This window comes from Populus nigra, chromosome 3 (assembly GCF_951802175.1).
Source record: "Populus nigra chromosome 3, ddPopNigr1.1, whole genome shotgun sequence".
In the NCBI taxonomy this organism is placed as follows: Eukaryota; Viridiplantae; Streptophyta; class Magnoliopsida; order Malpighiales; family Salicaceae; genus Populus; species Populus nigra.
This window is the reverse complement of record NC_084854.1, coordinates 23,462,877-23,485,883: the sequence shown is the minus strand read 5'-3', so window position 1 is coordinate 23,485,883 and position 23,007 is coordinate 23,462,877. Positions and strand designations below refer to the sequence as shown.

The window sequence follows — 23,007 nt, the reverse complement described above, 5'->3', positions numbered from 1 at the left end:
CCTCTTATGAAAACAAGAAGAGCATTTTCTATAGATTTAACACTCTTCCAACAAAACAAAGAAAATATTTTTTCGTGAATTTACTAGGCTAGTAAACTAGCTTGAATTATTTAACTAATTTTTAAAAAAACTCTTTATATATATATATCTCAATCCATTTCTATTACACATTCAAAAATCATAATAATGAAGAAAACAATCAATCAAATTTAGAATTTTAATCCAAATTTCATTTATTTTATTAATTTTTATCAAACTCATGTAAAAAAAAAAAACCTCTTTACTTGTGCCTGCTTCTAGCTATTACCTTGGCAGACCTAAAGTCATCCACAAAAATACATTTTAAAAAAAAAAGAAAAAGGAAAACCCCCCGTCTCTGGTCCCAGTCTTCTGTAGAATAAACAAGTCTTTCGCATTGTCTCTCTCTCTGAAAAAACACAGGAGTAATCAACAAGAAAGGAAGGAACAACACGACGGCGGTAGGCAAATAAGAAGCGGAGGAGATGGAGATAGTGAAGGCAAGGACTGATAAGCGAGAATACAAGAGAATTGTTCTTCCAAATGCTCTCCAAGTCCTTCTCATTAGCGATCCCGACACCGATAAGGCAATTTCAATTCCTTAATTTTTGCAATTTCAATTCAATTCTGGCGCTTTAATCACTGATTTAGGTCAATTCTAACCATTTATTTTTCGTTTCTTTTTAGTGTGCGGCTTCTATGAATGTTAGTGTTGGTTATTTCAGTGATCCTGATGGTCTTGAAGGACTCGCTCATTTTCTTGGTAGCCTTTTCTTTTTTCTTTTTTCTTTTTTCTTTTTTCTTTTTTCTTTTTGTGGTTTTCATGACGGTTTTTTATTTTATTTTTTTGGTTTCTGGTATTGGCAGAGCATATGCTGTTTTATGCAAGTGAGAAATATCCACTAGAGGACAGTTACTCTAAGTACATTATTGAGGTGATTAATTATTTAAGTATCATTTAAATTGCTTACTTAAGAAAGAAAGAAAGAAAGCTCCTTTTATTTCCTGTTAAAATCTTTATATTTATTCTATGTGGTTCGGGAAGGTTGAATTGTAATTTTGGTGAGAATTTATGTGTTACTAAACGATGTTTTCTACGTATTTTGTTATCTACTTGATGCGTAGCATGGGGGCAGTACCAATGCTTTTACGACGTCGGACCACACCAACTATCATTTTGATGTTAACAGTGATTGTTTTGAAGATGCTCTGGACAGGTATAAAATGCACGCTTTCTTATTTTTATAATCTGTAATGATAGATAGCTTGTTGGTTTTGTCAGTTATCTTATAAAGTTTGTGACCTGGTTCTTTGAATGTGATTTACTGTTCAGATTTGCACAGTTCTTTATCAAACCATTGATGTCAGCGGATGCAACCGTTAGGGAAATTAAGGCTGTTGATTCTGGTTAGCTGCTGTGCTTAGACTTTTTTTCCTTTTTAGGTTTCTCAAGCTGGATTGATGCTGAGTTTCTATTCGGAATTAGTGTTGGTAATTACTTACTCTGGTGTTTGTGTCTCTCTTGTACAGAAAATCAGAAAAACTTACTGTCTGATGGTTGGAGAATAAACCAGGTATCATTCAATGCACTTGCTCACCTATCTGGTAGACTGTTGGTTTTCTTTTGTTAATCTTTCTTTTCAGTCTTTTGGTTGTCTTGTATTTGTATAAACTCAACAAATTGGTTGCATGTTGCAAGTGTTTTAGTTGATATGTTGTTTGCAAATTCCTAATGATGAGGAATCCTACAGATATCTAGGTTTTCCTTTTCCTTTTCACCTTTGAAACCACCTAGACTAACAAGAGGCCAATTTAACCTTCCAAATTAACTATAAGTAAAATGTCACAGATCACCTGCTGTTTTGTCTTAGTCACTCAAAAACAGGTATTCCATTGGGTAGTTCTATGCTTTTGCATGATATTGTACATTTGATTCTGCTCTATTTGAAGGTGCAAAGTTAGCATGTATGATATACTTGCTCACAACCTTAAGAAATAGTGATGCACAGTTCGTTCTTTGTAAATATTGCATTTCACATGTAGCAAACCATGCTGCTTGTCATCAACCACAGCTTCGTAGTGATTATGCAATTAATACTATTCACAAACTGTTTTTTCTCTCTTTCATTGCAGCTTCAGAAACATTTAAGTGAGGAAGGCCACCCATACCATAAATTCAGTACAGGTTAGCTGCATATGTCGATGTTTATGTGTGGTTGTATGCATGTGTGTATGAGCTGGTATGTTATTTGTAGAACACAGTAATCCAGGTATGTAGCAAGTCATGCATGCTTGTTGATTTTCAGCAAAACATCCATACTGCCTATGACTGTGTAAAGTTTAATTAATAATATTTTTCTACAACATTATGTTTTTAACTAATGATTCTTAGGGGCGAATGCCTTCCACTGGCTTCCCTTAACTTCTAAAGGAATCATATTTACAACTACAATGATGTTTCATATTGAGGAAGATCAAAATTTATATTCTTTCCTGAATTGTGTCTATCATTTGTCAATTCATAGGGAATTGGGACACTTTGGAAGTTCAGCCAAAAGAAAAGGGGCTGGATACAAGACTTGAGCTTATAAAGCTCTATGAAGAAAATTATTCAGCCAACCTCATGAACTTGGTAATATATGCAAAAGGTTAGTAAATAAGCCTCCCTTCAACATTAATTATCTCTTGATTTCATTATTTACCAACAATTACAACTATCAATTTCCTTGCTGTGGAAATCTTCAGAAAGCCTTGATAAAATACAAAGCCTTGTCGAGGAAAAGTTCCAGGAAATTCAAAATAATGATAGGAGCTGTTTCTCTTTTCCTGGTCAGCCTTGCTCCTCGGAACATTTACAGGTATGCCAAGTTCTGCTGCATTTCTGATTCTTTGCTCGCTTCATACTTTTAGAGAATGTTAAAGTTTTGTAAAGACAGTTATGTGTGGCTGAAGATATTAAACTTTTGAGAGAATGTTTAATATTACCTTTATTCTTCACTGTGTTTGTTTTAGATACTTGTTAGAACTGTCCCGATAAAACAAGGTCACAAATTGAGAATTGTTTGGCCAATAACTCCGGGCATTCTTCACTACAAGGAAGGACCATGCAGGTATCTTGGCCACCTGATTGGCCATGAAGGAGAAGGATCTTTGTTTTATGTCTTGAAAACCTTAGGTGGGTTTCCCGCATCCTTACGATCTATCTTTATATTTTTTTTAATTCTACTTTATTAGATATACACATAGGTGGTTTGCTTTTTGCTTGGCAGTCCGCTTCTCATGTTCAGTGAACTCTCTGTGCATTCACTGTGTGCATGTTCATTCTTGTGCCTGTAGTTACCTGTCTTTTATTTATGATGCTGGAAACGCTGGCTTCTTCTTTTTCTCCTTTGAAAATCAGACTTGCCTTAAGATTTGGTTACTTTAAAAAAAATGCAGGATGGGCCACTGATTTATCTGCTGGTGAAGGAGATGGGACGACAGAGTTCTCTTTCTTCACTACAGTAATTAATCTTACTGATGCTGGCCATGGTTAGTTCCCCTTTAGTTTTATCTCAGTTTGTGCTCTTGGACAATCTAGCTTTAACAGAGTTGCAAAGCTTAGCTTATCTTATTTTTTAGCTGGGCAGAATTATATCTGGGATTAACATCTTTTATCTAAACTATTCCTTTTTGTTTGTCGGATTGCAGAGCACATGCAAAATGTTGTTGGACTGCTATTCAAATACATTCACCTCTTGCAGCAGTCTGGTGTTTGCAAATGGATATTTGATGAGGTATGGAAATGCATTATATGATTATGGATTACCATTTTGTGATATTACTGACAAACAGGGGAATGGCTAACATGCATCACACACGCTTCTTGCCATGCTCATTTGCAACTCTAACCACATAGACCATGTTTAGAGAATTTGATGGGTGTTACCGTGTTAGTTTGAGAAAGAGAGAAATGAAATGTCATTATTGTGGTGATTAGGGAAGGGAGCCAAGTGAAAGAGAATGCTAGCTAGTTAAGGAGAAAGATTATGCTGGTGCTTAGGCACACCAGCATATAATGAATTCTTCTGCAGTTCATTTCCAATTTTAAAGTTGCAAGATGAACTCAACCAATTGGCATTTTGTTTAATTGACATTCTCATGCTGTGGAACATAGGGTTCCGTTACACTTTAAGTTCTAGTTGAAATTAGGGGTCATCAATTGGCCCATACAAGTTTGAGCCAAAAAAAAAGTTCATTTGAACTGAAAAAGCTTGAGGAGATGTAAGTTTTTGACCTTTTTTACCATGCATCTTGACATTTTCATGCTTCTATCCTTTATTTAATGGTTTTCTAAGTTAATTTTTGTTTTTGGAGCGTATTTTGCATCTCCCTGTCAAGTTAGATTATTTATTTATTATCTCTTGCATTCAGTATTGAAGTTTCTCTTTCTAATCTATTCAAGATGCTGAAATATTTTATCTTTTTTATGAAGCTTGCAGCTGTTTGTGAGACATCATTCCACTATCAAGACAAAACCCCTCCAATTAGTTATGTTGTCCGGATTGCATCCAATATGCAGGTTAGTTATGGATTTGAGAGGGAAAAAAATTGTGCACTTCCTCTGGAATTTCTACATCTTGCCAATTTGGTTGTTGTTTTTATATAAGATATTCTACACCATTATGTTGTGTTGTATAACTTTTGTGAGAATTGCTCTTACTAAACAATGTAGCCGAATTTAAAACATCTATGCATCCTCTACAAACAACAATAACAACGAGCATTTTGTTTTCATTATACACTTCTTCATCAGAAGCAATACCAGTTTACAAGTGCTTCATCTTCTAACTTATGAGTTGCAGATTTTTTTTAATTTGATGAGCTGTGGCCTCATGTGAAAATAAACTGAAAGCCTTGACCTTTCAATTTAGGGCCAGAAGATGGAAAATGGTTTGTGATTAAGTTTTTTTTAAAAAAAAAAACTGAAAAGGAGGTGAAATTAATATAATTAGAAGGTGTGCCTCTAAAATTTGGGGATGATTTGCTGGAAGATAGATTTTTAAAGGTTGCTAGAAAGGCTAAGAAGTTTTTGTTTCCTATAGGATTTAACTGGGAGTAATTGATGGAAGAAAATGATTTTACTTTTGCTAAACTGTAATAGTTGAAGTTGAAGTGAGTTTTTGATGTGTTGGGGTCAAGTTGTGAATAGTTAAACATTGGAGATTGTTTGAGAGCTTTGTTTCTCTTTACTTTTAAACATCTTTAAAATATATTCAGGTAAATGCATGCACACACGCATGCATGCATATAATATAGATATGTGCACATATGTATGTATATGCTTATTTGCATGCTGTATGTATTTCAAAGCTTGTGACTGAGGATATGTTAGCTAACATATTTTTAGAATAATGGTCTTTAAATGGTTGTTTGGTTTCGTTTTATCAGCTATATCCTCAAAAAGATTGGCTGGTGGGATCCTCCTTGCCTTCTAATTTCAGTCCAAGCATAATTCAGATGGTACTTAATCAACTTTCTCCAGACAATGTTCGGTGAGTTATTTAGAGCTCAAAGGAGCTGTAGCTTTTGCCAAAACAAATGAGAAGCAAACATTTTTTGTCCCTTATTCCTTATTCTGTTTTTTTGGTTTATGACAATGAAATGGATTTTATTAGTAAGGCATGAAACCAGAATTAGATCAGGAGAATATGCCAACAACCAAAAAATATAAAGCAAGAAACAAAGAAAAATCGTGTTAGAGGGGCATTCTAATCCTGTTGAACCAGAACTGAGTTGCTTTCATGTTACCTTACTTTCAAGGGGATTGATAATCGTAAATGATGCTACTTTCCAATTAAATAATAATAGAATGCAGTGAAATTGATGTATTTTAGCACCGTTTATGCTTAAGGGGAATGTCACAAAATGGAAGAAATATGGCCATTCGTTATAGAAAGATGATATAACTTTCAATTGCCTATTTTTTTTGTATGATTGGATCGGCATTACAATCACCTTGCATGTAGATAGTAGTTGTAATCTGCCTTTCCATGGTAAAGGAAAACTAGTCATTGGGTGAACTTTTACAGACTTGTTTCTTTTCCTCGTCCAGATTTTTGTTTGTTGTGCTCTATACATGTCTCAATTTGTTTGTACAAATTGTTCAATCAGTTATCTCCTTGGACATCGACTTGGTTGAGAAAATTTCTTAATTACCTCCTTTTATTCTGCAGAATCTTTTGGGAATCGAAGAAATTTGAAGGGCAAACTGCAATGACTGAGCCATGGTACAAAACTGCATACAGTGTTGAGAAAATCACTGGCTCCATGATCCAGGTCTGTTGTTGGTTGTTACTTTTTAGATTATCCAGTCAATGGTGTTAATAAATGCAAATCTTTTTGGACTTCCATTGCAATTTATTTTGCTTTACTGTTTGTTGTCATCAAACTATAAGCAGCTTCATTTTCATGATTAGAATCTCTTGTAAAGGTACAAAACCTGATATTTTGCAAGTTTTTGTCTGATTGCAGGAATGGATGCTATTTGCTCCAAATGAAGATTTGCATCTGCCAGCGCCTAATGTATTCATACCTACTGACTTATCACTTAAGGATGCACAAGAGAAGGTTTGATGGAATTCTATTATCTATTACATGATCATCATTTTTTTGTTTGTTATTTACTGATGTGACTGACCTTCGTAGCAGGTCAAATTCCCAGTTCTCTTAAGAAAGTCATCCTCTTCATCACTATGGTACAAGCCTGACACGATGTTCTCTACTCCTAAAGCTTATGTTAAGATAGATTTCAACTGCCCCTTTGCTAGCAGCTCTCCTGAGACTGAAGTTCTTACTGACATTTTTGCGCGGTTGTTGATGGATGACCTGAATGATTATGGTAACCACGAACTAAAATTTGGATTTATTTTAGTGAAGATAAAATTTAATCTCTTACTTTTTTATTTATTTCCTTTTCTTCCTCAAGTTCCAGTATCTCTTATTTGATGAAGCAGTGTAGCATATGAATATATAATTCATATGAAATCCTCATCTTTATAAATTAAACTTTATTTGATATACTGGCATATTTGATAAATCTCCACTCTGCATCTTACAACAGTTTTATATGTTTTGTATGTTTCAGCTTATTATGCACAGGTTGCTGGTCTATATTATGGCATAAGCAACACAGATAGTGGTTTTCAGGTAGTAGCCTATTTGCATATTATATGTTATTATGATTTCTCTTCTGTCCCCTCTCTCACACAACCTACTTTTGTTTTGTTTTTTTGTAGGTCACTGTTGTTGGTTACAACCACAAACTGAGGATCTTGTTGGAAACTGTTATTGAAAAAATTTCAAATTTTAAAGTGAAGCCCGACAGATTTTCTGTGATCAAGGTAATGCAAGGAAGAGTTCATACAGGGTTTGAACTTCCTGTATCTACAAGTATTTATACTCAAAAGGATACATATATAGATATATTGATCAGTCATGTATACCAAATAATGCTCTCTTTGATTACGAAATCACCATGAACATCATTTATGATTCCTCTGAAGCCCAATCAAAGTGGTGGAGCTTGTGTCACGTGTTACCCTGTAACCTGTCAAAGAACCATCCCAACCCAATAGCTTAAGCTGTTAGGTGAGGTCCCAGAATATGCTTTATATTATTTTCTAACACACACCCTCAAGTGAAAGCTTTTTGAGCTTGAAACTTGCACAGGTCCACACTACATTATGTTTAATTTTTATCAAATAAATGGGGATGATGAAATTCGAACTCGTGACCACTTGGTTATCAAGGCTCTGATACCAAGTCAAAGAACCATCTCAACCTAATAGTTTAAGCTGTTAGGTGAGGTTTCAGAATATGATTTATATTATTTTCTAACATAACTTGACTTTATTTTCATGTCATTTGGCAAGTGCAATTTTGATAATTAGAACAAGGGAAGGACAGATATGAGCCAAGCTCTGTAGATGATGTTAAGAAGGTTGGGAATAACTTTTGAAAAAATCTTGTGGAATTTGGTCAAGAGAATGCCACTTTTAGAGACCACTGAATTATTTCTTCCTTTCTTTCCCTTTCTTGTTTAATTTTGCTATTGTTTATTTTCTTTAGGATTCCTGTCTAGGTGACTTTTACAGGTTGCATAGGGAAGAACATATGAGCAGTGCATTTTTTTACTGATTACCATTGATACATCTTGTATTTTTTCCAGGAAATGGTGATAAAGGAGTACGGAAATTTGAAGTTCCAGCAGCCCTATCAGCAGGCTATGTACTATTGTTATCTGTTACTACAGGATCAAACATGGCCTTGGATGGAAGAACTTGAAATACTTCCTCATCTTCAGGCTGAAGATCTTGCTAAGTTTATTCCATTGATGCTTTCAAGAGCCTTCTTAGAGTGCTATATAGCAGGTTTCAACTGCCTGTCTTGTATTTCTATAATCATATGGCTATCTCGTCTTGATTTTAAGTATCATTAGTAATTATTCCATTCATTCAGGTAATATTGAACGCAGCGAGGCAGAGTCAATGATTCTGCATATTGAAGATGTTTTTAACAAGGGTCCAGACCCTATATGCCAACCCTTATTCCCGTCCCAGCATTTAACAAGTAGAGTTATCAAGCTTGAAAGGGGCATCAATTATTTGCATCCAATTGAAGGCTTAAATCCAGATGATGAGAATTCTGCTCTGGTGCATTACATACAGGTAACTATATTTGCTTGTGAGAAATGGTTTTTCTGAGTCAATTGGCTGCTTTTGCAAGGAGTTGAAGATATAATTTTACGTCAAGCTTGTACATGATTTCAACTTTAAGATGTAGTATCACTTATGAAACATAGTAGCATATAAATAAATTTAAATACTGCATTTCTTCTTGTTTTCTGGTAATTGACTGGATTGAATAAATTATTTCTGGTGAAATTTTGATTTCTAATTGACAGAATCATTCAATTGTGCAGGTTCATCGAGATGATTTTACATGGAATGTGAAACTTCAACTGCTTGCTTTAATTGCAAAGCAGCCAGCTTTCCACCAGCTTAGATCTGTTGAGCAACTTGGGTACATTACTGTTCTCATGCAAAGGTATCCAGAATTTCTCTCTAAATTTTGTCCCCAACATGGATTTTTCTCTAGGCCTTACCATTTCTTTCAATGTAGAAATGACTCTGGTATTCGCGGACTGCAGTTTATCATTCAATCTACAGTGAAGGTATTTAGCATTTCTTTTGTGTGTCTCTTCTGGTCATGTAGCCTTGTGTTATTACACTCTCTTCATTAATCCTGGTAATCTTGCTAGGGTCCTGGACAAATTGATTTGAGAGTTGAGGCATTCCTCAAGATGTTTGAAACTAAACTTTATGGGATGACCAATGATGAATTCAAGGTGAGGTTCTATTCTATCCCTATCATAATTGATTGATATTTTCTTGCATGTCTTTTTAGGTGGTTCTGACCAGCATGACACAGGTCAATGTTATTTACATGCAGTGATTGTTTCTCTAACTTTAAGGGAAGCTCACATGTTTCTTAAAAGTTAAAATTCCTTTTGGGAGGAAGATGGAGTAATCTTCAAATTACGAGCTTAAGTTGCGCATGGTTAATCTTTCTTCAAATGCTTACCTTCTTCTCTGTAAATTTTCTACCAGCACCTTTTTTTCCAAGACAGAATGAGATATAGCTAGCCGCAAATTGCATGCCTAAACAAAAGATTAATTCCTCGCTACCAATTAACAAATTCTTTGGCTATCTAATTTTCTGTACGAGCTGCACAATTTTTGAACAATATAACTTCAATGATAAGGAAATCTAGTTGTTCCTAGACAATCCACATCTCAATTCATTATTGCGAACAGTTTGGGCCATTCAGATGAGAGCGAACGAGGCATATATTAGCTGCTTGTTTATTTTGTTATCTAATTTTATTTTGTTGTTGCCTCAATTTGTTTTGAGGTTTGGTGGTTGCAAGTGAGCTATTTTTGACAAACCAGTCTTGCGATCCATTTCCGTTCACAAGGATTTAATTTCAAAATGCCTGTCAATGCTCTGCAGAGTAACGTGAATGCTTTGATAGATATGAAACTTGAGAAGCACAAGAATTTAAGAGAAGAATCTGCATTTTTCTGGCGAGAGATTTCTGATGGGACCCTGAAGTTTGATAGGCGAGAATGCGAGGTATGAATCTCATATATCTGCAGATGTTTATTATTGGGTCCTGCAAAATGGCTGGAAAAAACCTATAAATTGTGTTTATGGAAGCGGCAAGTTTTGAGATAAGGGCACACGTCCCAGAATCTCATGTCAATATTGTTAGCCAGTTAGAACAAAGCTTTTTCATCAATGGCTTTTTTTTTCAAATGTTCTAAACTTCTAATCCATGTTGTTACAACAGGTGGCCGCATTAAAACAACTTGCACAACAGGACTTGATAGATTTCTTTGATGAACATGTAAAAGTTGGTGCACCTCGGAAGAGGACATTGAGCGTGCGGGTTTACGGGAAACTGCATTCATGTGAGTACCCATCAGACAAAAGCCAACAGCTTCCGCCCAACGCAGTTCAAATAGAAGATATTTTCAGTTTCAGAAGATCACAACCTCTTTATGGTTCATTTAAAGGAGGCTTTGGTCACATGAAGCTGTAGGGTTGGGATATAAAAGCAATGGAGGTTTCCCCAAAGTGATTTTCAACGCAGTTCAAATAGAAGATATTTTCAGTTTCAGAAGATCACAACGCCCTCCCTTTTTCAGCTGTGTACAATCTGGTTGAAGAAAATTGAAACCTGCAGCGAAAGCAAGCAAATGGTAGTCGTAGCTTAAGCCGAAGTATAGCAATAAAATCTCCAAAGTGATTTTCATGGCACTGTTTCTCATTGATCTCTGGCTTACAATCGTGGCATTGCATTGTTACTTAGGTGAACTATTTTTTATGTGTTGCTTGCATCTCAAAGACAACGATGTCTTGCTAGATGCGTTTGTTTCAACAATCTATTTGTTTTTGGACGCCAATAAAAAAATGAACAAAAAACCTATTTAGCCTTTTTAAAATGGTGATTATTTTTTAATTATATTAGATGTATATAATTGTTTTATGAGGATGGTGTGATATATATATATATATATATATATATATATATATATATATATATATACACGCGCGCGCGCGCGCACGCATACACATATTAAAATTTATTTTTATAAATAAAAATCATTTATTTTCCTATAATATCTTTAATATGTGTGGTTTTGCATAAAATTTATTTTCTTTTATTTTACTCAATAAATTTTATGTCAATTTTTGTTACAAGTTGACTTTAATAAATAAATTCATTGAACATAATTGGATAAATAACATATGTTGTGATATTAAATATTTTGATTTATATTTATTTTTTAATTTTTTCAATTATATTTTTATTTATTGTTATTGACCTTTTATTTATTTATAAAAAATAGTTTGTGATTTATTTAATTTAATACATGCCTAAGCTTTTTTATTTACATTTAAGTTTTTTCTTTGTAAAAAAGACACGTTGAAAGATTTTACATGTTTAATTTTTTTAATCATGTATTTATGTTTTTAATTTGATTCTTAATCTTTTAATTATATATTTTTTTTAATTTTTTTATAAAAATTTTATTGTTTTTTGTTTCACTCTTCAATACAAGTGAATTTTGTATTGTCTTTTTTATTGTTATTTTTTTATATATATATTTTATTGTTTTTATTCTTTTCAATTTAACTCTCAAAATTTGTTGTTGTACTTTAAGTTATTTATTTATTTATTGAATTGCTATTTATTTTGGATTTTTATTATTTATTTTTTTTTCAAATTATCCTTCAATATTTTATTTTTTATGGATTAAATTTCATGATTCAGATAGTTCAGTTAACAGAGGTTGATATTTTATTTTTATTTTTATATTGTTTTTTAATTAAAAAATTAGTTTTGTAGCTATTTTTAATTTTTTTTCTATCAAATTATTTCAATTTTATAATATAAAACACAAATTTGTGAATTAATCTAAATTAACTTGATTTTTAATATTCAAATTGCATATTTATCATTTTAGTTCAAATAAATTATTATTATTATTATTATTTAGTTTGTTCTGTCATTCCATGATCTTTTTGCTCTTGAATAAAGTTCTTTTTCCTGTGTTATCGTCATGGCTTTTATAACATAGGGGACGAGATGTTTCGTAAGTGACTAGTCGTTTCGGTTAACAGAGATGAAACCTGAGAACCCAGGCCCAGCAACCCCAAACCAAAGGCAACGGCGGTTCTGCATCTAATCGGGGAGTGTTGCCTGTTTTTTCTTCGAGAAAGAACAGTTAATACTTGACAATCAAAACGAATTGGAATATTTCAGAATTCAATTGAAGCTATCCAATAAATGGAGATTAGAACCAATAAAAAAAATTAAATACATCGATTCATCGGTCAAAAAATGTGTTTCTTTTTTTGAATGATTTTACATGACTGAATAGAAGACTATGTCAATAGTATCTAAGCCCTTCGCCGCCTTGACTCCACAACTAGCCCCCCGAGAAGAGCCTCGAGTCGGCGCCTGACTCTCGCTGCCACCGTTGTGTCCATGGCGCTGCTGCTGGTGGTGGTGGTGGAGGTCATCGGAGTTAGAGGGAGGATGGTAGTACAAGCGAGCAGTTTGTGGGCAGTGAGAGTAAAATCTTCCAGCTATTCTTACCCCAGAATCTAACAACCCCATTTCTCTACAACAAACTCTCTTCCTCCTCGTTTTTTTATAAGAGCGAGAGTGAGAACTCGAGAGAGAGGAAGAGAGAGACGCTTTAGGAGATGTGAGAGCCAGTCAGTCTGAGATGTTGTTGCAAGAAGAAGGAGAGGAGACTGTGGTGTTATATAGGGATCTCTCCTCACCTAAAACTCTGGCTTTTGACTTTCCCAGGTTCCTTTGGCTTTCTTGTTAGGTCTTCTTTTTCTTCCCAGTCCTTGTAGTAAGTTATATTGTAATTGTGCCCCATATTAATTGTACCCCTCTTCATAATTATTTTTCTTTTTATGGCCTCTCGAATCCATTAAAGTCAATTAAATTTTTTAGCTTCGAAAAGGAATAAGAATCATACCAGTCAGGATTGTGGTTCAAAAAGAAAAAGGTCAGTGAGAACTATTACTTTAAAAAATATTAAATTGATTTTTTTTTAGTGTTTTCTAATAGTTTTTATATGTATTTTTTAACAAAAAACTATTTTAATATATTTTTAAATAATAAATTATTTAAAAAAATATCATATATCATAATCTTAAAACCCCTCCATCTTTATTTAAGGACAAAGAAATCAGTGTATCTCTAGAATTTCTGGGATTTGACACGTCTTTATTTCATAGGTGGGACGTATTCAAAGGGGGTACAAGGACAAATAATCGGGGTTAATATCAAATATGTAAAAGTAAAGGACTATATAGGTAAATGTGCGTGACGGCGGCGCAATGTGCGAAAAGGGCGGAGTCTCGTCTCGTGTTCCTTTTTTTCGGTGCTCTTTCTTGTATGGCTTTTCAAACGTTCAGACTCTACGCACGTTCTCGACCGCGTCAAGCTTTGGCGTTACGCGTTGAATATTCGCTACGTGGTTTTGACGGCGCTGTCTAGAGTTGGCTTTAAGACTTGGTTTTTTTAAGAAAAATTCTTCCTTCAAAAATAAAAAATTTCCATTGCCTCAATGGAGAATTTTCTTACCTAACTTAATTTAAATGTTCAAATTATTAGGAACATGTTTTTGATTTATGCCTTGTTTTTTTCAAGTAAAGTAGTCTTCAAGCTTTCTCAATGTTTGGTAAGCTCCTAGGAATTAAATGTGTTTACTTTTCAAAATATTTTTTATTAAAAAATATATCAAATAATATTTTTTTTATTTTTTAAAAAAATATTTTTAACATCAATGTATCAAAACAATCTAAAAACACTAAAAAAATATTAATTTGAAGCAAAAAGATTTATTTTTTTTCAAAAATACTTTTAAAACGCAAAAACAAACATAGTTGGAATAAAAAGCAAAAAAAAAATGTTTTCCTCTTTTTTATTCTAGAAAACGCTTTCCTTGTTTTTACAAACATAACATCTTCCACGAAATATTTTTGTATATATTTATCTCCAATGCAAAAAATTTATACCAAAAAAACCTAAATATCTAACTCTCAAAGTGATATCATTAACTAATTTGGCTTTTTCATTAATATAAAAAAGTTATTTTGAGGTTTTAAAAATGAAATTTACTTTAAAAATATTTAACAAGGTTATGTGTCTATAATATTATATTTTTATATTTATATTTATATTTTATAGAATAAGCTATATATAATATATGATATCATAAAAAAAATTCCTTCATAATTTTACTTTTTATATTTCATTCTTTTATTATAAGTGCTCAAATAGTTACATTTGATGTTTTATAAATGTTAAATAGACTTGAAAAAAATATTTATAAGTTATTTTTCAACTTATTTTTCATGACATAATTAAACACTAAAAATTCTTTTTCAGCTTATTTTTCATAGCATTGTCAAACATTAAAAAATAATTTACTTTTCATGGAAATCACTTTAAAAAAATACTTCCTAGGAAATAAACGAGGTCTTAGATCCTAAAATGACCGGTTAAACCCACAAAGAAAAGAAAGCTTATTAGTATTTAGTACAAACTAGATTATTAATACACGCTACATTGCATGTCGAGTTAAGTTTTTCTTAAACATAAAAAAAATATTCAAATGTTGCTAATGTTTTTTTTTTTTTCTAGTGGAAATTTTTTTACAACCATGTAGGGGTTGATCCAACGTGACTCAAATGACTTTACGAGTCCAATATTTAAATCAAACTACCCATAAAAACATAACTTGACTCAAAAAATTCAAGATGATATTTTTTTTAATATTAAAATAATAATATATTGGGTTGACTTGGGTCAACCTGGGTTAACATTTAAATCTGCGATCCGGGTTATAAAATTGTGATAATTTTATAGAAAATAAAACAAAACAAATTATAAAGCATAATTCTCAATCAACTCAATGTTGAAGGATGTAATTGAAAAAAATAATAAAAAAGGGTCTAAAAAGGCAACTAGAGGTAAGTCAAACCCACGACCCGGACATAAAACTAAGATAACCTCATAGAAAGTAAATGAAAACAAATTAAAAAATTCAATTCTCAACCAGTTCAATTCTAAAAAATAAGATTAAAAATATCAATTAAAAAAATAAAAAAATAATCATAATCAATTCGTCAAACTCATGACCCGAGTCATAATACTGAAATAACCTCATAGAAAAAATAAAAAAAATAACCCAAGTGAACCTATAAAAATTCTCAAAACTAGTCATAAAACTAAAATAATCTCATATAGAACAAATCAAAATAAATTATGAAACTCAATCCTTAATTGACTCCATCATATTCAATGTTAAACAATAAAACTTGTAAAAGTTTTAATTAAAAATAAATAAATAAATAAATCATGTAAATTTAAATTATCTCATTAAGAAATCTTCTTGGATTATAAAATTAAAATAATCTAATAAAAAATAAATTAAATTAAATGAAGTCTAGTGTGTTAAAAAAGACCAACCAGAGACAATTTTTCCCAACCAAAAGTAAAAATAAAAGACACTTTTAATTTTTGTTTTAGCCGCCACCCCCTACCCTCTCTCTGTCTCATGTGATTTACCTAGTTATTTAATGTATGCTTAACACTTGCAAGATGAACCCTGGCTTCAAATCTCCCATCCAAAGGCTTTCATTATGCTCTCTGCTGGGCACTGACAGGTCAGGTTGAAGCGACAGGCTCCTGATGGAAGCTAGGCTAAAGCCCTCCTCGCGTTGTTCTACCAAATGAGAAAAGAGCTCGTCACTTGCGATCGAAGAAACGAGATACAGATCGCTGAGAGGTCAATGGTTAATCAAAGGCTTGACCAACGGGAGAAGACAAGATGACCAGAAGTCCAAGAGGGGTGGGTCGACAGGAGATGCAAGTCATTTTGAAGGATTTATCCGGTTTACCGGTCTTCAAATAAAAAAACGTTACAAACCAAGCTGAACCGGTTAGGTTCGAACTGGCTTTTGATTCCATCCAGGTTAAATTTTTCAGACAGAACAATGACCGGTCTGGTTGGTTTTTGGTTCATAATCAAACCAAATCAGACCATAAACACTCATAATGAAGCATAATCTCTAATGAAATACAATACTAAATGATGAAATTAAAAAAAAAAAACTAATACAAAAAGAAAAGAATTGAGTCAACTGGATTAACCTGTTAAACTGTTATCCAAGTCATGAAACGAGGACAATCCAAAAAAAAATCAATGCTAAAGGACCCGTGATCCAGGTTATGAAAACGAGATAACCTCTTGAAAAGAAAAAAAAATCGATCCGATTTGATCAAGGTTAAAATATCAAAACTCGTGACCTTAAATATGAGACCAAGATATCTCCATATAAAACAAATCAAAAACATATTATGAAATTTAATTCTCAATTGATTTAATGTTAAATAATAAAATTAAAAAAAAATATTCAATAAAAAACAAACAACAAACACACACCCGACTTGCTACCGTGAGTCAATTGATGGGCCTAGGTTTTTTGTTTTTTTTTTCTAAATTTTTCTTTGGTTTTTTTGTTTGCGCTCCAAATTTTTTTATCAAATTTACTAACTTTTCAGTTTTTACATGTGGTTCTTAAATATCATGATAAATTTTATTTGAATTTTAATAATTTATTTTTCAATTATTATGTGTAGGATATAAAACTAATAATATTAATGGTAAATTGTTCATGAAATTTCAATTCAATTTTTTTATTTTTTTATTTTTAAAATTATTTTTTAATATGATTTTATCATATTTATAGATTTTTAACTTTCAATCGGGCATAAAATATAAAAATACTATTATATTATTTTTTTAAAAAAAATTATTTTAACAAGTAGCCTAACAATATAAAATAAAAAGTTTCATAGCTGGCCATTCAAATAAACAAAAGGCCACAAGATCACAGCCCAACAACATCGCACATAAAATATAAAAAATACTATTATATTATTTTTATAAAAAATTTGTTCTAACAAGTAGCCTAACAATATAAAACAAAAACTTTCATAGCTGGCCATTCAGATAAACAAAAGGCCACAAGATTACAGCCCAACAACTGTTAATCAAGTTGCTTGCATTGGTAGAAAGCAAAGAGCAGCTCGTGAGCAAGAAGGAAACAATAAAGAATCGTGTCCGCAGGAATATCAGGGACTAGGGGGGGAAAGAACTATCCTGGGATATATGATTAAAAGAAAGCATAAAGAGTTCACAGAGACAGGAAATGAAATTTGTAGAATGTGAAGTGTCATCTATTTTTTATTCTTATAAAGAAAGAAAGAGCCACGGTTATTCCTTGCATCATGCTCATTCCTTCTCATCACATCAAAATCATCCTTAACAACAATTCAAGGAATATATATGGGCCATGGCTCCCCTCCAACAGTTATCAATCGTGCATAATACTGACTTGCATTCAATTTAAGCTGAAATTATTCCTCAGTCTATTAATTTCAAGTATATGAACAAAGCTTTCTCAAAAGAGGTATATGGCCAAAGCCCAACTCTAGGCTCAGCAAGAAAAACAATAGCACATATCAATATAGGGAAAATGTTCAGTTAACTATAATGTATACGGCAAGGCACCGCCACCGCCACCGCCATCCTAGTGTATATAGTGGTGTAATGCTGGTGTCACTCGGTTCCCTTTTTTTACATCTTTTATGTAATTCCGGGCAGAAACAACAGCTAAAGGCAATGAGACTATTATGCTGCTCTATGTTATGCTACCAGCCTAATTAATCATATACCAATATTTCCTATTTCACTTTCATATATATTCGCTGACCAAAATTTCCCTTGGTGGTGGGACGGATAAACCCTAGAAAGATGACCTGTAGTTATATAGTATAACTAGGTCAAGCTCCCTATATAATTTTTCATGCTATCTGCAAAAGGAGAGGTCACTGATTACAATTATGACACATGGCAGTAACATTTTTAGTGTTAATTTTATAAATTAATCACTTCATTGAAATGTCAGAAGCGGTAAAAAGATTTTATGAGAAGAACCGCGTACCTTGTAAATATATGGGTCATGCCTCCCTCCTCTGCCAGATCTTTTCACTTCTTCTTGCCTTAACAGCCTAAAATTTCACCACGGTTCATCAACAATCAAACGGTGATGAAGATTTTGCAAGTGATAAATTTTTTTTTTTTAAAAAAAAGAGCACTATTGCACACAATTAGATCGAACACATTCCACGTGCCAATCACGGGAGCTTACTCACTCACATTCTCAAAGCTTTGCTTGTGCTAGGACTGTCTCCAAGCACTTGACGAATCCTTATTTCAGCGAAACAACCGTTAGACAGCAACTTCAATATTGCTTCGGCTAGGCTGCTAAGGTAACGCGAGCCAGAGCCAGATCTAGATCTGATCCTCTTCGGCTCCTCGTCATCACGAGCCGGCTTCATCATTAATCCTTTCCTTTTCGTATGGTGGTTTCGCGCGCAAGCTGCGCTGGGAGTGCTTGACAAACACGAACCTGACTCCGTCGACGCCTCAACTGCCTTCTCTGGCGGAGCTACTGCGACGGTCCTCTGGTGACCCGAGATCCAGTTCACCTTCGAGCGCTTCCTTCGTGCTACCTGCAAGAATTACGAGAATTAAACTCAGCAGCAATGATTATTAACTGATCAAAACACAGAGAACGCTTCGTTTAACAACAAAATCACACAAAAAACACTAATAAAAGGACCGATCTAGAAGCAAACACAGTGCTATAAAGACCTTAATCCAAAGAGCTTAATCGATAACAAATACAGTAAGATTGAGAGAGTTTGTCTTAGATAACATCCAAACAGAAGCAAAACTGAAGAAAATCAACTAATAATCACCAAAAGAGATTCGTAATGACTTCAAACGGGGATTTCTACTCAAAATCAACAAAAAAGAGCCAAAAATCACATACTAATCAACCGACAAGCATAAAACAGGAAAAAAAACGATTTCTAATAGAGATATTCACTCAAAATCAACAAATAACAGCCAAAAATCTCGCTATGCTAAAATCATCCAAATAGAGCAGAAAAACACTAAAATATCAACTAACAAGAATCAACAGATACGATCACTCAAAAATGAACAGAACGAAGCCGAACAGCAACTCTGAGATTAAACCGAGAAAAAATGAAGACCACCTCGGGCTTCATTTCATGGCAGCGAGACACAATAGCGACGATCCGTAGCTTGTGAGCTCGAATCTCCTTAAACGAAGATACATCACTAGTAAGAGATGAAACGCAGGATTTCGAGCCAATAGTCACCGAGCTCAAGCTCTCTTCTTCACTGCTTATCTTTCTATCACTTCGCTCTTTCACAGACTTCTTTCCATCAACACCAAGACTACCAAAACAAAACGACATCGTTAATTAAAATACAAGCAAAATTAAAAAGCAAAGCAAGTTTTGATTGATTGAGTAATTACTTTGAAGGAGGAGAGATGGGTGTGGTGTTGGAGAGGAGGAGAAGAGCAGAAGCGACAGTGCATTCAACAGGAGAAGGAAACGGATGCATTTTTGTTTGAACAGAAAGAAACGAAACGAAACGTTTTTTGTGTGGGTGGCGGGTGTTCCAGATATTTGAATTTTTACTTTTCCTTTAGTTTTTGTTACTGCTATTTTTGTGCTCCCTTTCTACCGGTTTTATCATGGACAGCCGGATGCTTCTCGCGTGGGGTGGTTACTGTCATGGGAGAGAGTGTAGAATAACGAGACTGTTTTGAATGCTTGCCAGGTGTCAGGTGTTACAGTGCGAGTTTTGCATACAAAGTTTTATTGACCTTCATGTAATCGGGCTGTTTGTTAAGTTTAGGTGACAGCCTGTTAGCTAAAGAAAGTTTCAGTAAATATTAGATTACTAGATAATTCACTCGTGTTATGTTGCTGGTTAAGAGCGTGTTTGGCAGTGTGGATGTGGGTGTTTTTCAAATAATTTTTTGTACTAAAATACATGTCAATGATGTTTTTTCATATTTTAAAAATTATTTTTGACATCAGCACATCAAAACGATCCAAAATGTACAAACCATATTAAATTTTAGCAAAAAAAAAAAAATCAATTTTTTTAGGAACGCCGCCGCAACCGCGTTCTCAAACGGGACCTAAGTAAGATTTTTCTTGAACGTTAGAAAAAAGTTCAACTGTTGCTCATAATTTTTTTTTGTAAAAATATTTTTTAATTGTTTTGAGATTTGACTTGTATAATTTGGTTGATTTTACAGGTTTAAAAATAATTTATATAACCTGTAAAAATATAGTTTTACTAAACAATTTTAAGATGGTATAGTTTTTTAATATTAAGATAATAGCATATTAAATTGACTTCAGTCAACCCGGGTTAACATGTCAAATGTGTAAATCGAGTTTTGAGACTATAATAACCTCATAAGAAGTAAATCAAAATAAATTATGAAGCTTAATTCTCAATCAATCTAAATGGTGAAATTGAAAAAAAATCAATTAAAAAATAACCTAAAAAAAGTCTCAGGATAACCTGCTAAACTTGCAACCTGAGTTATAAGATCGAGATAACCCTAAAAAAAAAATCAAAACAAATTACAAATTCTAATATCTATTCAACCCAATGTTGAAAGATATTATTAAAAAAAGTCAATAGAAAAAAAAAATATAAAAAAATACACGAGTCAATCTATCAAACTTATGACATGGGTCATCATACTGAGATAACCTCGTATAAAAAAATAACTTGATTTAACCCAAGTTAATGTGCTAGATTTGTGACTTTAGTCATGAGACTGAGATAACCCCACAAAGAGCAAATCAAAATAAAATTATGAAACTCAATTTCTAATCTTTCTTGCCGGACTTAACATTGAATGATAAAATTCTAAAAAACATATAATTAAAAAAAAGGAGTCAAGTCAACTTGAATTAGCTTGTTAAACATTATTTCTCAGTCATGAGGTCAGGATAACCTAATAAAAACCAAACTAAAATAAATTATGAAATCTAATTTTCAGTCAACACAATATTAAATGACGAAATTGGATGGAAAAAAACTAAGTCAATTGGATTGAACCTTCAAACTCGCAACTCAGGTCATGAGACATGGATAACTCAATAAAAAACAAATCAAATGTTGAAAGACACGTGATCTAGGATATGAGATCGAAATAACATCTTATAAAAAGAAAACAAAAAACAACCAGATTTAACTAATATTAAAATGCCAAAACTCATAACTTTAATCACGAGATCAAGATATTTTCATACAAAAAAAAATTATGAAACTCAATTCCTAATCAACATAGTGTTGAATGATAAAATTAAAAAAAAAATAACACAAAAAACAACTTAAGTCAACTCACTAAGCATTATTCTGTGATCATAAAGGCTAAAATAACATAATAGAAAGTAAACAAAACAAATTATGAAGTCTAGTCCATAATCAATCTAATATTTGGTTGATTTGAGTTTTTTCTTTTCCTTTTCTCATTGATTTTTTTTTCTTGAATTCATCATTCAACATTAAGATGATTAAGAATTAGACTTCATGATTTTCTTATGTATGTTTTTTATGAGGTTATCTCTATTTCACAACTCTTGTCATAAGTTTGGCGGGTTAACTTTAGTTGACTCGAGTTTTTTTGTGTTTTTTATTTTTTTTTAATTTTATCTTTCAAAATTAAGTTGATTGGGAATTGATATTCACAATTTGTTTCAATTTATTTTTTATTGGATTATCTTGGTTTCATGACTATGGTTGTGGGTCTGACAAGTTAATCCAGGTTGACTCGGGTTATTTTTTTTAGTTTTTTTATTCAATTTTTTTTCAAACTTCATTCTTGAAAATTAAGTTTTCATAATTTATTTTGATTTACTTTCTATGATGTCATGATCTCATGATTTAGGATGCAAATTGACAGATTAATTGGCTTGACCTAACATGTTGTTGTCTCAATATTTATTAAAAAGATCTCATCTTAAATATTTTTTTTACTCGAATTATGTTTTTACTGGTCATCCGAATTGTTTTTGAAATAACTAAGAGAATCAAGTCACATCGGATCAAATTCTACACGGTTTAATTTTTTTTCTACAAGAAAAAACATTACTAATGTCTAGATATTTTTTTATATTAAAAAAATTAATCTAACTTACAATATAATATAACATGGTCAAATGATATAATATAAATATACTAAATTGCACCATTTCTTTGGGCTACCCCGTAATAAAATCAAAATAATGATCATAGTCATACTCATAATAATAAAAACCCAGCTCATGTATATACTTAACACTCTTCTGCTTCTCTCTTCCCTACATCTCCATTTCCCTCTTCATGCCTTGCGTTAAAGAGAACACTAATTAACGACTAGTTTTTTTTTTATCTTTCTGAAAATTACTACAAATCGAGTGGGCTTTTTTTATAGCCTCTGTTAACCAAGTGGGCTTTCTGTTTCTGTTTGGTTAGGGTGTCTGTCTGTATTCTGGGCTGTACTGGGCTTATCATGTTCTGAAGGACAAAAAAAGGCCTTATAATAATAATAATAATAATAATACAATACTAACAATAACGAAGAAGACAAACAAGACAAATAAACTGTTCTTACGGTAAATTCCAAGGCAAAATTGGAAACTTTCGTTTCCTGATGTCTCACAACGTTTTCAGGGCTTTCTTCTTCTTCCTGATGATTAGAATCACCTTATTTCTTTTTTTTTTTTATATAACTCGGGTATTCGGGTCAATTTATATATATTACGACTAATTTTTAAATTTACTGAACACTCTACAAGTTCAGTGAACAAGTAAAATACTACGAGAGTGACAAACATGTATAAAGAGAATCAAACCCAAAAATAAAGAAAAAAAACAAGTTCCTTTCCCTACTAGA

General features: G+C 32.6%; 1 protein-coding gene and 1 long non-coding RNA gene across 3 annotated transcripts; one reads left to right on the top strand and one right to left on the bottom strand.

The window, feature by feature from the left end:
• The first annotated feature begins 346 nt into the window (after positions 1–346).
• On the top strand, positions 347–11,066 carry LOC133689323 (insulin-degrading enzyme-like 1, peroxisomal). Of its 2 annotated transcripts, none has more exons than XM_062109139.1 (26): positions 347–605; positions 706–781; positions 886–953; positions 1,144–1,235; positions 1,352–1,425; positions 1,549–1,592; positions 2,152–2,203; positions 2,544–2,666; positions 2,764–2,876; positions 3,031–3,193; positions 3,457–3,549; positions 3,709–3,794; positions 4,493–4,579; positions 5,449–5,552; positions 6,234–6,336; positions 6,532–6,627; positions 6,706–6,898; positions 7,145–7,206; positions 7,296–7,400; positions 8,228–8,429; positions 8,518–8,726; positions 8,981–9,105; positions 9,181–9,232; positions 9,320–9,406; positions 10,072–10,194; positions 10,412–11,066. In XM_062109139.1, the coding sequence occupies exons 1-26, from the start codon at positions 504–506 to the stop codon at positions 10,661–10,663; spliced, it is 2,886 nt and encodes a 961-aa protein (XP_061965123.1). In that variant the 5' UTR covers positions 347–503; the 3' UTR covers positions 10,664–11,066. The 2 variants fall into 2 exon arrangements, with proteins under 2 accessions (XP_061965123.1, XP_061965124.1); XM_062109140.1 differs by having other exon boundaries at positions 348–605; positions 6,709–6,898.
• A 6,008-nt stretch (positions 11,067–17,074) lies between these two features.
• LOC133688338 (uncharacterized) lies at positions 17,075–18,508 on the bottom strand. Its single transcript, XR_009841128.1, has 2 exons — positions 18,381–18,508; positions 17,075–18,232 (listed from the first exon to the last, which is right to left on the bottom strand). It is a non-coding gene; the product is annotated as an uncharacterized LOC133688338 (long non-coding RNA).
• Positions 18,509–23,007: the final 4,499 nt, after the last annotated feature.

Coding starts and splice junctions, on each gene's coding strand:
- LOC133689323 (XM_062109139.1), top strand. CDS start 504: ATGGAGATAGTGAAGGCAAGGACTGATAAGCGAGAATACAAGAGAATT. Junction 2,667..2,763: donor CTTGGTAATATATGCAAAAG/GTTAGTAAATAA, acceptor GGAAATCTTCAG/AAAGCCTTGATAAAATACAA. Junction 10,195..10,411: donor TTGATAGGCGAGAATGCGAG/GTATGAATCTCA, acceptor TTGTTACAACAG/GTGGCCGCATTAAAACAACT.